Below are 16948 nucleotides of genomic sequence, written 5' to 3'. Positions count from 1 at the left end.
AGTCAGGTAGGCCCTGAATTAGCATCTTTATAAGTCATCCTCCAAATTACAAAAGGAAGGAAGCACCAAACATCTAAACTCTTAAGACATCAGCTTTGGTCAACATCTCTTCTCAGGTAATCTACATTTTAACAAAAGAAAACTAGGAGCAGCACATCCTGGCTTTTGTTAAGGCAGAGACAGTTTGTCTGCAGAGCTATGTGATCAGCTCAGACCAAGCTAACGGCTTTTGTGCCACATCGAAATATGGGCGCACAACTAGAAATATTCAAATAGTATTACATAAGTATTAATTAAAATTAAGTGAATTGCAGACTTTATACTTTGAGAGGATTGGTACATCATGTGTATTGTTAAACAGGCATACAAGAACAAACTTCCCCAAAGCAACACTTAATTCTCTTGATTCTGACCTCTGGGGTGCAGAAAAAAGAACATTTTTATTTGAATTAGTTCTGATTAGAGTTTTTAATGTTTTCTTATGTTCAGGGATAAGGAAAATGACCTCATAAAAGAAAATATGGCTGTCAATTGAAACCCTTAGAAGGTCAAACCCTAAGAAATGTTGTTAAGGAATTCATTGAGACTACATTAAACATCATGGATTAAGGAAAAAGAAAAATGTTGAAATGAGGTGCATTATCATAGCAGCTGAACTTTGTAACAGACAATTTAGAGAAAATCATGACCAAAGAACAGAAATGACATCATTCTACCAAGAACAAATTTGAGAGCAGGTGTGAAATGCTTCAGGTAAAGTAGCAGTAAAGGAGATATGCCTTACGAGTTTCTATTTGTGTTGAAAGACCCTACAGACCCCCTTCTCAAAACCCACAGCTAGCATGCTCCCGGGGGAATGTCCTGTTAGCTTTAAAAAAAAATTCTCCAGATCAGCAGCTAGCCTGCTCTCATAAGAACATCCCATGTGCTTGAGAGAGCAGGATGTCTATGAGATAGGAAGACTGCAAGGCAGGATGTCAATAAGCAATAAGATAGGAAATCAACAAAGCAGGTTAACTGCAAAACAGGATATATGTTGTTCCTTTGGAAACTACAAACCCAGACTCCTCCTGGACTATGGATACCTGTGTGCACGCGACATCCTTCCCAGACACCCTTGCGCTCCCCGTTAAAAAGGCAGGGCCACACGAGGCTCTCTCTCTCGTTCGCCTTTCCTCGTGTGTCCTGCACTCCTCCCCGCCCTTTTGTGTTTCCCTCCCCCATTAAAGTGGACCCACGTGGGAGCCGCCGTGTCGTGTCTGTGTTTGTTCCGCCGTGTGTGTCTGTCCTGTGCCCCATGTTATAAGAAGAACAACCCTGTTTTTTAAGAAGAACAACAATATCTATAAAGATAGGAACAGGATGACTATTGCCAAACATCCATGCTGAGAGAGGAAACCATTCATGCCCCCGGATCATTCCGATCGACCGATAATCACGCTTTTGTTTTGCTTCTGTAAACTTGCTGTTTGCTCTTCCCTATAAAAAGCCCACCCTCTGAGAAACCCTGTCTCGAAAAACCAAAAAAAAAAAAAAAGCCCGCCCTCCAGTTAGCAGGTGCGCAAAGTCCTCCGAAAGACTTTGCCGCCCGCAGGTACCTGTGTTTACTCAATAAACCTCTTGCTAATTGCATCCTGTGGTCTGGACTCGGACCCCCTGCAGGTACCTGTGTTTACTCAATAAACCTCTTGCTAATTGCATCCTGTGGCCTGGTCTCGGAGTGTCCTGGTTCTGGGGTCTTCATCAGAGAAAAAGGTCCTCTCTGAGGGTCTTTCAGTGTTAACTGGCATACAGTTCTGAACAAGTCTCTGCTACTGGATTTGTGGCAGTTACCCCTGGGAGGGTTAGGGTCTTCTATGGGTTGGTGCTGCAACACAGTCAATGAAAGATCAAGGGGCTTCAGGGAACAAATTAGAGTTAGAACTTCGGGTATGTGTAAATATTGCATGTATTTGAGAAAGGAATATGATAGTGGACATGCAGGCAGATTATAGATACATGAAAATAGATGACAGAAGGTGAAGAGGTACAATCTCTATGTACGAAACTCTCGACACATGAACAAATATTCATGTTTCTCTATTACATTTTGTTTGTGCTCTATGTGCTCATGTGTCCCAGGTGAAATTTATTCATAAGACTTGGTACTTTCACGTCAACCAGCATTTAAGGAGAAGGAGACTTGGCAAATTTTGTCTATATCATCTTTTTGCCTTTTCTCACTGATATATTTCGTTTAATTTGGTAAATCTTAAAGTATGACTCTTTATAACCGTATTGTTCTATGCTGAATCATAACATCTCTATTAAATCTTGAAAAAACAAAATTAAAATACTGTGTTTATATATAGTTTATGAACATGTGGAATATAAATGAAAATCAGGCACACAGAGAAAACAGAGAGCTAATACCCACAGAAAGACGTTCTTGTGAATGAGTGATTCTATTTAAAAATAACCCTTCTTCATTCAGTCAGGATATGGCCCATTAGCCCTTTGTTTCACATACAAGAGCAGACTGACTATATTCCTGTATTTCATATAGGTGAGCAAGAACCCTTCTCCTGATATTGTTCATACTAATGAGCTGTCTGACATCAACAGTAATAGCACACCAATTCCTAGAGAGAGATTTTGGGTTGTACAGAGTATCCAGACATTTTGAAGTGGTAGACAAAAATAGCATATTCCTAAGCAGGATTACATGTAAATTCAAGAAATATCCAGGCTGGAGAGATGGCTCAGAGGAATAGAGCACTGGCTGCTCTTCCAGAGGTCCTGAGTTTAATTCCCAGCAACCACATGGTGGATCACATCCATCTGTAATAAGATCTGGTGTTCTCTTCTGTACTGCAGGACACATGAAGGAAGAAACCTATATACACAATAAATAAAAATCTTTAACAAAAAAGGAAATATTCAATATAAAGTTATATGTTAGATAAGTGTAAAGAAATAAGCAAAGTAAGGACACCCACTCTCTCTGGTAATAACCACTGCCTTTTTATAGTTAATGCATATAATTTTTAAAAACTTGGGACATGTTCATATATATCATTTATTGAACATTTTCCTATTCTTTCAATTATGGTTTTAAAAGATTATATTACTTTTGATTGTGTGTATGTGTGTGTGTGCCTATGTTTGTAATTGAAGGCAGGAAGAGGGCATTAGAGGCCCTGAAGATGGATTTCCAGGGGGCTGTGTGCTGTCCAGTGAAGATGTTGGGAACCAAATTCAGAGCCTATACAAGAGCGGTGTGCATTCTTCACTGAGGAGCATCTCTCAATTTCTGTCTCTAGAGAGCAGTGTCTTCAACCTGTATTTAGCAATTTGAACATCTGTCTGCTGTAACCTGTGTACCATAATGCTCTATTTCTGTAAGCCACATTTTACTGTTTCAATGTTTCATTCATTTTCATAATATTCTACAAATATCCTCCTTAATATTTCCCTGTAATAGTTAAGTGAGAAATGAAACAGGACAGATATATTCAGAACCACACCTCAGCATAACTTTGGTGCTGAATCAGATGCATTACTTAGGCTTTTAATAATGTAGGCATCTACACTGCACCCATATAGGCACAGTTGGGAACTCTGTGGATGGAGGCTGACCCCCATCCCGAAAAACCTTCAAGGTTTATTAGCTCAACTTGTACTATAAGGGGCAGGTATCACATAAAGAACCAGCAGTGAAGGAAGAAGCCAGAGGCACGACTGGTTCCCGAGGCAAGTACTCTCTGGGCATGCCAGGCTGAAGGATCCAGGAATCCACTTCCTTCCTTCATAGCTAACCCAGGTCCTAATAGATAAAGCATTCCTGGGCACCATGGAGTTGAGTTGTTGAGGAACATCTAGTCACCACCAATCACATTACCATCTAAGTGTCATGAGGCAGAGCCACACATCTCCTGACACTGTCTGATAGGCTGAGGCAGAGCCCAGGATCAGAATAAAAGGGCTGAGGGACAGGGCACTTCCATCACTCACCTCCTGAGATACCCACAGATCCTGAGCTGCCTGCCATCTTGGTAAGTGTCCATGGGGCCCAAGAGCAGAGACTTTTCCAGAGGGGTTGCCAGTCTAGAGCTGAACACAGGACTGGGAAAGGTCTCTCAGCCTAGAGGCCATATCGATAGATCATAAAACATGGTGAAGGGTGACGGTTGAGAAAATGGGAACAAGGACACACAGTAGTGGCAGTTCTGAGAGACACTGGAATGATTGGGACCTTCTGGCTCTGGAGAGAGCAAAATACCTTCAGTTTATAGGAGCCTCCTCAGGATGAGATGCTGAGCACAGAGAACTGAGCATTTGGATAGGCTAAGGGGGGAGTTGTTCTGTGAAGAAAATGCTTCCCCTCAATTTTGAATCAGGAAAGAGCCAAAGAGTCTCGTTTTGGCATGAGAAAGAAAGAGAGCCCTGGTCTGGATCTGTTCATACTTTTCTTTGATCAATAGGGCACCACCAGGATGACACTTTGCCATCCTTAGCCAGAGCAGGTGGTGATTTGGTTGCCTAGGAAGTCTGAACTCACAACAGGGACTTCTAGTGCCATGGCAGCTCTGACAGGGCTTAAAAAATATTTGTCCTGAACATTATTCTCTATCAGTAAACTAGAAGGTCTTGAAATTCTAATTATAAACTAAAATCAACCTCAAGTAATGATTTCTCTTTGCTCTTACAATTACTATTTTCTGAAATAATCTGTATACTGGCATATCTATGAGACTAAGAGCAGAACACATTTTTCAATGTCACTAGATAATCATTCAATACTTCTGGTTTCAGGTAACAATGCATATCTCAGTTGCATGTATTCTGCGGTTTTAGAGTCCCAATGCACATGATATGATAGCTATAGTATAGTAGAATTATGGGAGTATAGATGATGTTCTATGACTACCAGTGACACTTCTGGGGGCCAGGAGAAGCAAGGTGTTCACAGTGTGTGGTGTCTGACATGTGTGTGATTCTCCCACAGCTCCTGAACACCCACAGGCCGAGATGTCCTGCCAGCAGAGCCAGCAGCAGTGCCAGCCCCCTCCCAAGTGTGCCCCCAAGTGCCCTCCCAAGTGCCAGACACCAAAGTGTCCTCCAAAATGTCCTCCTAAGTGTCCCCCTAAGTGTCCTCCTGTGTCTTCCTGCTGCAGTCTGGGTTCTGGGGGCTGCTGTGGTTCCAGTTCTGGGGGCTGCTGTGGTTCAAGCTCCGGAGGCTGCTGCAGCTCTGGCGGTGGTGGCTGCTGCCTGAGCCACCACAGGCCCCGCAGATCTCTCCGTCGCCATCGTCAGAGCTCTGGATGCTGTAGCAGTGGTGGCAGCAGTGGCTGCTGTGGCAGCAGTGGTGGCAGCAGTGGCTGCTGTGGCAGTGGTGGCAGCAGTGGATGCTGTGGTAGCTGTGGCGGCAGCTGTGGCAGTAGCCAGCAGTCTGGTGGTTGTTGCTAATCTGAAGAAGACTTCATCAAGTGTTGTAGGAGGAAGCCATGCTCAGCAGACTGGTCCAGGTCTGCTTCCTTCTTTTCTTGTTTTTCTCTTTGGGCTGTGCTCTGAGATGCTGACATCTGTGAAAAGTTCTGTATTCCACTCACCAGATGACTGTGCTTCTTTCCCTCTTTGTTACAAATAAAAAAAAAGCCTTTATGACAGTCCTGACAAGACTCTTGTTCATTTCTCAGCATCGTCTTGATTCCATCTCAATGTTAAAACACACCGTGACCCATTTAGAAGTCTATTAGTCTGAATCTGTTTTTAATGTGCATCTCTGTTGTTTTTTGATTGTTTGAGGTTGATCTCGAAGCTGCTATGTTAGTTTTCTGTACTGCTCAGATAGTGAATGGTACTAACTCCTGGTGGTTGACTCCTCCCCCTTGGTGTTCTGTGTATCTAATCTCATGGAGGAGGTACCATGGAGGGTCACACTCATCACCCAAACTCTTGGAAACAGTGGGATTAATTGACTCCAAGCAGACAACAGCCCACAGTCACTAATCATGTGCTCCTTAGCAGGACCTCACAAAGGAGCCCTGGTGCTGGCAGGAACCTGGAAGCCATCTCTTAAAGGAGCTGTGCCATTGGTCACTGCCAGCAAACAGAGTCCATCTGAAAGAAATGTAGTTACCATAAATCGTGTCTGACTCCATTTTTGTGTGTCTACAAGCCCTTTTTAAAAATCTTTCTCATTCTTTATGTGGATATATGTGTGCCTGTTGGAAAGCCATATGTAAAATTTGGTTACTGCGTCCTTCCCCATCCCTTAGACACTTCTAAATAATCACTCATAGGCTTAACATTAATTATAGAACATTTGACCTTGTTACTAACTAGCTCTTACATTTAAATTAACCCATTTCTATTAATCTCCGTATTGCCACATGGCCATAACTTTTACTTATCTGCTGGCATCTTGCTTCTTCATCCACTGTGAGTGTCTCTCAACTCTGCCCTTCTTTCTCCCTGTGTTCAGTTTGGACTTCCCATCTAGCTATATTATGATAGCTGTAGGCCAAAGCAGTTTCTATTATCAACCAATGAGAGAAACACATACTGACAGTGTACAGAGGGTTACCAACAACAGCTTACTGTTTTGTATTGAATAACTTATTGGTGTGCTCTTCCCTAGGGAAGACTGTATCTCCCACTCTCGGCATTCCTTAGCTGCCTGTAGTTCTTTTTGTAGGGTTGAGGTCTCCTGAGCTTTCCTTGTAATGTTTACTTGTAATGTTTATTGTTGTTTTCTTTGCTTAGCTCACGTTTAGGTAGCTATGCTAATGAGAATTTGTGGGTACAGCCTATGACATTACTAGGAGATATAATCACAGCAAACTCCCTGTTCTTCTGGATATTACATTTTTTCACCCAGTATTGCATAGTGACACCTGATCCTTGGGTGCCAGAGTTGTTATGCAGATGTATCAGTTTGGACCAGTCCTCACAGTCTGCATTTTGATTGTCTGTGGTTTTCTCTAACAATTTCTATCTAATTTGAGATAAATTTCCTTTTAACCTCTATTTCTTTTATTTTTAATTTTTGGTCTTTTGAGACAGGGTTTCTCTATGTACCTTTGTCCTGTAATTCATTCTATGGACCAGGCTCTCCTTGAACTCACAAAGTTATACCTCCCCAATGCTGGATTTAAAGGTATGTGCTACCACACCTTGAACTCACAGAGATCTGTCTGTCTCTTCCTCTCAAGCATTGGGATTAAAGGTGTGTGCTACCACACCTTGCAGTCACAGAGGTAAATCTTCCTCTGTCTCCCAAGTGTTGGGATTAAAGGCGTGTGCCACCACACCTTGAACTCTCAGAGGTCTGTCTGCCTCTGCCTCCCAAGCTTTGGGATTAAAAGTGTGTACCACCACACCCAACTACTTTTTCTTTTTTATTTTAAGGACTTTAACCTTTAGCCTGCATATAGTTTTAACACAATGTAAACCATTTAAAGGTTTTCTTTGTCTTTGAATCTCTCTGTACTGTATATTTCTCTTCTTTTGACCACATGAGTCTTTACTTTGCTAAGTAATATGGAAGGATTAAAGACGTGGCTTTGACGGCTAGATATAGCCCATTTATTAGCTTTCTGAGATTTCAGCCTCATGCCTGAGGTACCAGCCAGAGCCATGTTTATTGTTACAACTCTATGGTGTTTCAGGGTCCTTGCCAATAAGCAAGCTACAATAGTGTGTCTACAAACAACACTTAAATGCTCTCTCTATAGCCAGTCCTCCTGCCTCAAAGAGTCAGAGTTTACACTAGCAGGACGGCCCAGAAAACCAGCATTTTAAAACAGCGCAGCTTTTTTCATGCTATGGCTGAAAACCAAAAGGCATGCAGTCAGCTTTCCGTCAGCACCATTTAAGTGTTTCATGGCAGGACCTCTTAAAAGAGCTGCAAGGTTTTTCAGCTAAAGCTGAATTAGGAAGCTTCTCTTAATTGAGAGCTTTTGCCTCTAGCAAGCAGAGCCCACCTGAGAAAATGCTGCTATTAAGAAGCCGTGCTTAACTCTAATCTTTTTTTAATCTAGAATAACTGCCCAAGCTCTGTCAGGCTTTTTGTGGATGCAGTTGTCCACGTGGGCACCATTCTGTTGACAGAGGTTTCTGTTCTCCCACCAGGTCTCACAGCCATTTAACCCCAAAGAAAATCATACAGAGAATCTGTATTAGTTATAAACTGATTGGCCCATTAGCTCAGGCTTTGTATTAACTCATAACTTTTATTAACCCTTTATTCTTATCTATGTTTGCCACGTGGCTCATCAGTACCTTTTTCAGCAGGGTAGGGCACATCCTGCTTCTTCAGTGGTCTGGACAGGACTCAGGAAAAGAGCTTTCTTCTTCCCAGAATACTCCTGTTCTCATCACCCCCCTCACTTCCTGTCTGGTTTTTCTGCCTACATTTCTTGCCTGTTTACCGGCCAATCAGTGTTTATTCAAAATATAATTGACAGAATACAGAATTGTCCCACACCATCAATGTATCTCTCCAACTGGTATGAATGATGAACATTTTCTTGAGATATTTCATATCAAGTTTTTATTTCTGTCTTTAAATTTTTTTCTTTTGAGAAGTCTCTGTTTAGGCCTAAAGCCCATTTTCAAATTGGTCATATTGATTTTCAGTTTTTGCATGTGAGTTGTTTATTTATTTTGGATAGCAATCCTCTATACAATGTATAGCATGAAAGATTTAAAGATTTTTCTCTATCTTATGGGCTTCCACTTTGGCTTTGTGAAACCCCAGTTGTCAATTGTTGGCCTTAATTATTGGGCAAATGGAGTCCTATTGAGTAAGTCTTTTCTACACCTTTATCATGTATTGGTGTCTTTGTGGCCAGGTAAATTCACTTAAAACCTGAGAGAGTTTGAAAAGAAATTCTGGACATAAAAATACAGAGTTTTACACTGCTTCTTACTGTTTGCCGGTTGCATGCCACAGCTCCTTTGCGGGAGGCTTTCCTGATTCAGCTGTAGCAGAAAAAAAGCTGCTTGGTTTTAAAATGCAGCTCCCTGGGCCATGCCGCCAGCACGATCTCAGGCTATGGAGCATTTCAATGGCATTGGTGGGCTCAGGTGTTTGTGTGCACATTCCCGGTTGGAAGAAAAGTAGCTGAGACCATGTCTTCGGCTCAGTGCTCCCTGCCTCAGCACGCTGTGGGATCAGGACTGCTAGGCATGCACAAGCAGGAGAGCATGGTGGATTCCTGCGGCAACACACAGAGATATTTCAAGGGCACATAGTGTGTTTCATGGCGGATTTAGCTTCTACTCAGAAAAAAAGGGTTTATATGCTGCATGATGCTATCCAGAGTTTAGGTGGTGAGGGTGGCTCCTTCCCAGCTGACCTAGAGCTGAGGTGAACTACCTCCTCCATGTTTAAAGCCTGAGAGAGGCGAGAAGTGGAGCCAGAACCGAGGGCCACTGAGACCAAGATGTTTAGCATTTTAAGATATGCTTCTTATCAGAAAATTACTACAGATACAAAAATAAAGACAAATTCAGATAAAAAAAAACCTATAAATGGGTCATAGTGCTGGATAAATATACGTAGGCCTGGGAGAGAGAAGAAAAAGAGTATAGCGAGTCATAAAGTAAGTTAATGCTCTAAAAAGAAAGTCTTTAAAGAGACAGAGTAGAGACAGTCATAGATTAAAAGGAGTAAAAACGATATGCCATGTAAAAATGGAAAATTTACAGAAAGTCTGGATTATGTATATTATTGTGTTTTCTTTGAATATTTTTGACTGTGAAGGAGCTAAGTACAGAGAGATATTTTATTGTATGGGCTGCTTATCTAAACCAGCATGTATACTATATAAGTCTCTTGACATTAGACTTGGGTCTAAGGATATGATGCTTTGGAAAAGAGATTCTTCTTTTGTTTTCACAGAAAATGAGAACCTGTGGATTGCTTCTAGATCAATTAGGTTTGATAGACCATGGCCCATGAAAGGTTGCTGTGAATACCCTCAAAAAATACTTTGCCCAACTGCTGACTAAGATGAACCTAGCACACAGGATACATGATGAAAAACCTGAGTAACAGCACCCCCAATCAGCAGGAAGCAGCATGGACAAAACTACCCCCATATTCCCAAATATTGTTTATAATTATTTACATTTAAAAGGGGACATGATATAGGTATGACTAATTTGCATTGTTATGAATCTTGGTTTATTGATACAAATTTAAGGTCAATTTTTATATGGATTTCTGATCTTGATTAAGGTATTGTGATTGTGTAGTAGGTTATTTAAAGAAGTAATTTATAATTAAGAAATATAGGTTAATAGATAATTCTCTATAATAGTCAAGTTTGTAGTTATGCTAGTTAGATTTTCTAGATGTATAGACCCCTCCTTGCAACAGATGCCTCTAAAACAATGTTGTATTTTCTCAATTCTACCTTTCAAGTGCAAAGAAAAAGACCATTTTCATTTGGATTACTATAGTGCTCTTAATAATCTTTTATATTCCAGAAGATGGGGAAAGTGCCTTTTAAAGCAGAAATGTCTGGTATTTTTAGCCCTCAGCATGCCAACAGTTTACTAGTCATGATATGTACATTGTCTTGACACAGTTGACTCAGTCTCCAGAGGTCACATTCAAGACTGATGTTACTGTTACAGATAGCATTGTACTCACATGCACAACTATGCACAGAAGGTGAGTAGACAACCTGGGTGTTGCCCTGCACTAAGGCAGAAGTGTGAAGTAGCCACAGAAACCTTGAATCCTAAGATGAGCTATGTGGAAACCATTGGGAAATCGGGGATCATGTCCTGACCTCTCCCAATTGCTAGCCTTTTGGAATAACTGCATAGGAGACTAAAATCGAACCATGTGAGACAGGGAAAGGTTTCTCAAGGTCACGTGGACACTCAGACCTCAGTTCTGCCTCAGACTTCAGGTTCCAATGGGAGTATCTGTTTCTTAACTTACATACCAATGAAGATGTCAGGGAGAGGATTAAACATCACCAAGTAGCTACAGGATGAATGTGTTAAACTACTGAAGATAAAAACAAAAACTCTAAGAAAGGTTGTTAAGGATTTCATCGTGACTACATTAAACATCGTGGATAAAAAAATAAAAATGTGGAACTAAGCTGCATTATCACAGCAGCTAAAGTTTGTGGAATATAATTTAGAGAAAATCATAATCAAAGAACAAAAATGACATCATTTATTTACGAACAAATTGGAGAACATGTGGGAAAAGCTTCAGATAAAGTAACACTAAGGGCTCCACATTGTAAGATTCTCCTTGTGTTCACTGGTATACAGTCCTGAACAAGTCTTAGCTACCGACTTTGTGGTAGTTGTCATGGTGAGGGTTAGGGTCTTCTATGCGTCTGATGCTGCAACACAGCAAATGGAAGATCAAGGGGCTCTAGGGGCTGTATTTTGAACTTTGAGTCTGTATAAATGTTACGTGTACTTGAAAGAGAATGTGATATTCAGACATGCGGTACAATATAGATACATATAATTAGATGATATGAGGTAGAGAAGCACACATCTCTCTATGTGAAACTATACATTAATAAATGCTCATACTTATGTCTTGCATTTTATTTGTGCTCAACATGCTCATGTGTCCCAGGTACATTTTATTTCCAAGGACTGAGACTTCCAGAGCCCATCATCATTTAAAGGGAAAAGATTTTTGACAATGTTGTCTGTATTTTCTTCGTATTGATACCTTTTTCCATTTGGATTTGCATAATCTTAATGATTCTCTAGAAACATATTATTATATAATGAATCACAACTATTTGTATTAAATACTGAAAATAAAAATATTCAAAATAATGTGCTCATATATAGACATGTAGAATACGAATGAAAATCAAAGGCACACAGAGAAGACAGAGTGCTAATGACCACAGAAACACATTTTTGTGAACTACTTATAAATGATTTTATTTAAAATAACCTACCTTCTTCCAGTCAGGGACATAGCCCACTAATGCTTTATCTCACATGAAGGAGCAGACTGATTCTGTTTTTCTATTACTTATAAGCGAAGAACATAATTCCTTCTACCTCATGTGGACCCTTTTCCTGATTTTCTTCTTACTAATGAGCCATCTGACCTCTCCAGTAACAGCACACCGGTTCCTAGAGAGGATATTCTGGCTGCTAAAGAGTTTCCGGAAACTTTGACATGGAAAAGACTGAAGTAGCATACTCCTAAAGCAGGATTACTTGTAAATTCAAAAACTCTCTATTATATAGTTATATGTCAACCAAATTAAAAAACAGACCAATTGAGGACACCCACTCTGTCTAGTAATAATAACTGCATTTCTGTAATTAATGCATATTATTCCTTAAGTCTTACATTAACTTGGGACATTTGTATACATATCAATAATTGAATATCTCCGTATACTGCAGGGAGCCGGACAGGATCGCCATTACAAGATGGCGCCGACATCCTGTCTTGTTGGAAATAAAAAACTCCATATTTGGCTAAGCCTTTGAGAGCTGCGTGTCCCCGGCGGCTTCCCGCATGCGCAGTGGATAAGGGTCCTTCGGCCTATCCCGACGCAGTCTGGTGGCAGCTGTTGGTGGCAGCCAATCACAGGGTGACCCGTGTGCCAATTCCCGATGTAAGCAGCTGCCTTAGGGCTCTCGGGCCCCTTCGCTTCATGTTCTCTCTCAACCAAGGGCACTCCATTAAAGCGTGATCTGAGAAGAATCCTCATGTGGTGGTCGTTCTTCCTCGCTGGTCGAGAAGCCCACCGCAATATACTTTGTTTTAAAAGATTACATTTTTATTTTTAAGGATGTGTGTGTGTGTGTGTGTGTGTGTGTGTGTGTGTGCGCGCGCGCATTTGTTTGTACTTTGGAGGTAAGAAGAGGATGTTAGAGGCCCTGAAGATGCAGTTGCAGGGGCCTGTGAGCTGTCCAGTGTAGATGCTGGGAACCAAATTCAGATCCTCTACAAGAGCAGTGTGCGTTCTTCACTGGGAGCATCTCTCCATTTCTCTCTAGAGAACACTGTCCTCACACTATATTTCGTATTTTGAACTTATGCCTGCTGTAAACTGTGTACCATTATGCTCTATTTCTCTGAGCCACATTTCTACTGTTTCAATACTTAATTCATTTCCGTAATATTCTATAAATATTCTGTTTAACTTTCTACTGTAATGGTTAACAGGGAAATGAAGCAGGACAGATAGACTCTCAGAACCACAACTTAGTATAATTTAGTGCTGAACCAGATGCATTATGCAGGCTTTGATAATGTAGGCATCTACACTGCACCCATACAGGCACAGTGGGTAACTCCATGGATGGAAGCTGACATTCAAAAAACCCAGCGTTTTATTGTATCACTTAGGCTATCAGCTGCAGATATCACATGAAGAACCAGGATAAAAGGAGGAAGCCAGAGGTATGACTGGTTCCTGAGGCAAGTACTCTGTGGATATGCCAGGTTGAAGCATCCAGAAATCCACTTCCTCCCTTCATGCCTAAACCATGTCCTAAGATAGGTGCAGCATGTCTTGGCTCCATGGAGGAAGGCTGTTGGAATCATCTGGTCATTACCAGTCACATGACAATGTAAGTGTCATAAGGCAGATCCACCCCTGTCCACACACTCCCTGACTGGTTGAATCAGAGCCCAGGATCAGAATAAAAGGGCTGAGGGACAGGGCACTTCCATCACTCACCTCCTGAGATACCCACAGATCTTGAGCTGCCTGTCAACTTGGTAAGTGTCCATGGGAGGCAAGAGCAGAGACTTTTCCAGAGGGGCTGCTGGACTGGAGTAGGACAGGAGTCTGGGAGGGGTCTCCCCACCTAGAGGACATTGATAGATCATAAAACATGGTGAAGAGTGAGGGGTGAGGAAATGGGGACATGAACACACACAAGCTACAGCTCTGAAAGACTGCAATTCTTGGATCATTCTGACTCTGGAGAGGACCATGTACCTTCACTGTATAGGAACCCTTGGAAGGGGATGCTGAGCACAGAGACCTGAGAATCTGAACAGGCTCGGGGAGCTATTGGCCTATGAAGAAAATGCTTCCTCTAACTCCTAAAGAAGGGATACATCAGGAAAGGTCAACAGAGTCTCACTTAGGCTTGGGAATGAAATAGAGCCATGGTTTTGGGATCTGTTCACACCCTTCTCTGATGAAGAGGACACCGCCAGGATGACACTGACTTTGTCACCCTTAACCTGTGGAAGTGGTGATTTGGATACCTCTGAACTCTGTACTCACTACAGGGCCTCACAGTCCCATAGCAAATTTAAGTGGGTTTGCATATTTTTCTTTCAGGACTGAGATTACTCCCCTATCAGTAAACTAGAAGGTATCAAAATGCTGACTTTAAACTAAAGTCAAATGTTAGTATTGATTACTTTTTGCTTTTACAATTATTTTTCTCTGAAATATTCTGTATACCGTCTCTTATGTGAGGACTATGAGCACCACACCTTTTCCACTGTCACTAGATAATCATTGAGTGCTTCCGGATACTGGGTGACATTGAGTATTCTTGCATGGGTTTCTGAGGTCTGAATTCATGATGAACATATTGTGACAGCGTGAGTATGATTTAAAAGAAAAAACTATGAATGGTTGCTTCTAGGCTTATAGGTAAAATTCAGGTGGCCAGAATATTTAGGTGGCCACAGTGTCTGGTGTCTGACATGTTTGTGATTCTCTTGCAGCCCCTGAACACCCACAGGCCGAGATGTCCTGCCAGCAGAGCCAACAACAGTGCCAGCCCCCTCCCAAGTGCACCCCCAAGTGCCCTCCCAAGTGCCAGACACCAAAGTGTCCCCCAAAGTGTCCTCCTAAGTGTCCCCCTGTCTCTTCCTGTTGTAGCCTGGGTTCCGGGGGCTGCTGTGGTTCAAGCTCCGGGGGCTGCTGCAGCTCTGGTGGTGGTGGCTGCTGCCTGAGCCACCACAGGCCCCGCAGATCTTTCCGTCGCCATCGTCAGAGCTCTGGATGCTGTGGCAGTGGTGGTAGCAGTGGCTGCTGTGGCAGCAGTAGTGGCAACAGTGGCTGCTGTGGCACCAGCGGTGGCAGCAGCTGTGGCAGTAGCCAACAGTCCGGTGGCTGTTGCTAAGCTGGTGAGGAAGACTTCACCAAGTGTTGCAGGAGGAAGCCATGCTCAGCAGATTGGTCCAGGCCTGCTGCCCTCTCCCCTCCTGCTTTCCTCCTTGCTCTGCCCTTTGAGATGCTGACATCTCAAGTGAAAGGTTCTGCATTCTACTGACCTGAAGATAGTGCCCCTTTGCTTCTTTGTTACAAATAAAAAAGCCTCGGCAACCATTCCTAAGGAGACTCTTGTTCATTTCTCCTCATCCCATGCCTTCCTCATCTTTTCAGAGTTGCCCTCTGAGCTCTTTATTATGTGTGTGTTTCCTACAACTTTGTAACAACTCTTCTACTGTATAGGAACTACAATGGTGTTTTTATTTGAAATCTGATCTGAGGACTTAGAAATGGCAGTCATTTCTCACAATTTTAAAACCTGGACTTGAAGGTCAATGTTCACTATTAGACACTTATTAGAAGGATAACGATCAATACTGAGATTAATTGAGCACAAAGAGCACATCAGCCAATCACTTCTCTTCACAACTTCCTCTATTATAAACAAAGTTTTGCTGGAGACCTACAGAAATTCTCACTCTTTACATCCCTTTATTTTGCTGCTGTAGCTGAGTTGTTACAATGTGGGAACTTCTGTTCACCTGACCACCTCAATGGTCTCCCTTCTTCCCTTCTGCTGGGGGCTGCTGAAATTTTGACTTTGAGGAGATCCGCACTCAAGAGTGGATGGTTTGGCAATCTTTGCCTGTGCCTGCCCCATCTTCTGTCATTTGTTTTCAAATCAAGTCACTAAGACAATGGTTTCACTGAACTGTGGATATTTTCAGGTCTCTAACTCTGCCCAGGTCCTTAACAGTAAACAGGCTTTGTTGTCATTTTCCCAGTGTCATTTCATACTCAAGTGGCACCCAAATGCCGTCTTCCATCCTGTCAACCTTCTGTTTTAAGTTTATATATTCATGTGTAATAATATTTAAAATTGTCCTAACATTTAAATCACAGTGTTATGCATAATTTAAACACAATGAAATTCATTAATTTAAATGAAAAGTTGAATTGCTTTTCCAACATCATTTAGAGTTATATGCCATAAAGAGTAATAATGTACAGACTGTGAATATTGTGAGAACTTGCCATTTGCTATTCGAGCAATTTATAGTCCTCCTAGAACATACAAATGAAACTGCGGCTGAACATAATTACAATAAAATTAATTTTATGTAATAGAAAGCACCATTAAACTGATAGAAGATTTCAATTTAGAAATGTATAACGCATATTGCACATTTCTATACATGCATAGGTATTTAATCTAAACTCCATAAATGATAGAAAATGTGCAAGATTTTTCCTTCCATGTCTAATGAGTCTAACTTTCTGTTATGGCTGTGCTTATATAGTCAACTGTGAATGACTTAACTTTTTATTAGGACTGAATACAATTTCATTGATTGTGCACACCACATTTTCTTTGTCCACACTGATGGTCATCTAGGCTGGTTCTATATGGTGGCTGTTACTAATAATGCAATGACACCTATCAGTCTGTAGGTGTCTCTGTTGGACACTGACTTTTAGGCTTTGGTTGTATACCTAGAAGTGGTGTAGCTGGATCCTAAGCGAATTCTCTCTCTCTCTCTCTCTCTCTCTTAGTATGATAACATTTATTTTAAATTCATCACATCTTTTTACATACACATAGCAGGTGCTCTGCTGTTTAGGAATATGCCTATTCCTCATTGTTCAAATTTCCTTTTCTTTCTTTTTTTTTTTTGTTTTTATTTTATTAAATTTTTTTTATTGAAAAAAATCTCCGCCTCTTCCCAGCCTCCCATTTTCCTCCCCCTACCCCCACTCCT

General features: G+C 41.5%; 1 protein-coding gene across 1 annotated transcript; it reads left to right on the top strand.

Annotated features, from left to right (window-relative positions):
* Positions 1-5010: 5010 nt before the first annotated feature.
* LOC101992729 (late cornified envelope protein 1D-like) lies at positions 5011-15099 on the top strand. The gene is made up of 3 exons (XM_005367317.1): positions 5011-5058; positions 5119-5429; positions 14973-15099. Exons 1-3 carry the CDS (start codon positions 5011-5013, stop codon positions 15097-15099), a joined length of 486 nt encoding a protein of 161 aa, XP_005367374.1.
* The last annotated feature ends 1849 nt before the right edge of the window (positions 15100-16948 follow it).

This window comes from Microtus ochrogaster, unplaced genomic scaffold, assembly GCF_000317375.1.
Source record: "Microtus ochrogaster isolate Prairie Vole_2 unplaced genomic scaffold, MicOch1.0 UNK16, whole genome shotgun sequence".
Taxonomy (NCBI): Eukaryota; Metazoa; Chordata; class Mammalia; order Rodentia; family Cricetidae; genus Microtus; species Microtus ochrogaster.
This window is presented reverse-complemented; position numbering and strand designations above follow the sequence as displayed.

Coding starts and splice junctions, on each gene's coding strand:
- LOC101992729 (XM_005367317.1), top strand. CDS start 5,011: ATGTCCTGCCAGCAGAGCCAGCAGCAGTGCCAGCCCCCTCCCAAGTGT. Junction 5,059..5,118: donor GCCAGCCCCCTCCCAAGTGT/GCCCCCAAGTGC, acceptor TGTCCTCCTAAG/TGTCCCCCTAAGTGTCCTCC. Junction 5,430..14,972: donor AGCTGTGGCAGTAGCCAGCA/GTCTGGTGGTTG, acceptor CCATCGTCAGAG/CTCTGGATGCTGTGGCAGTG.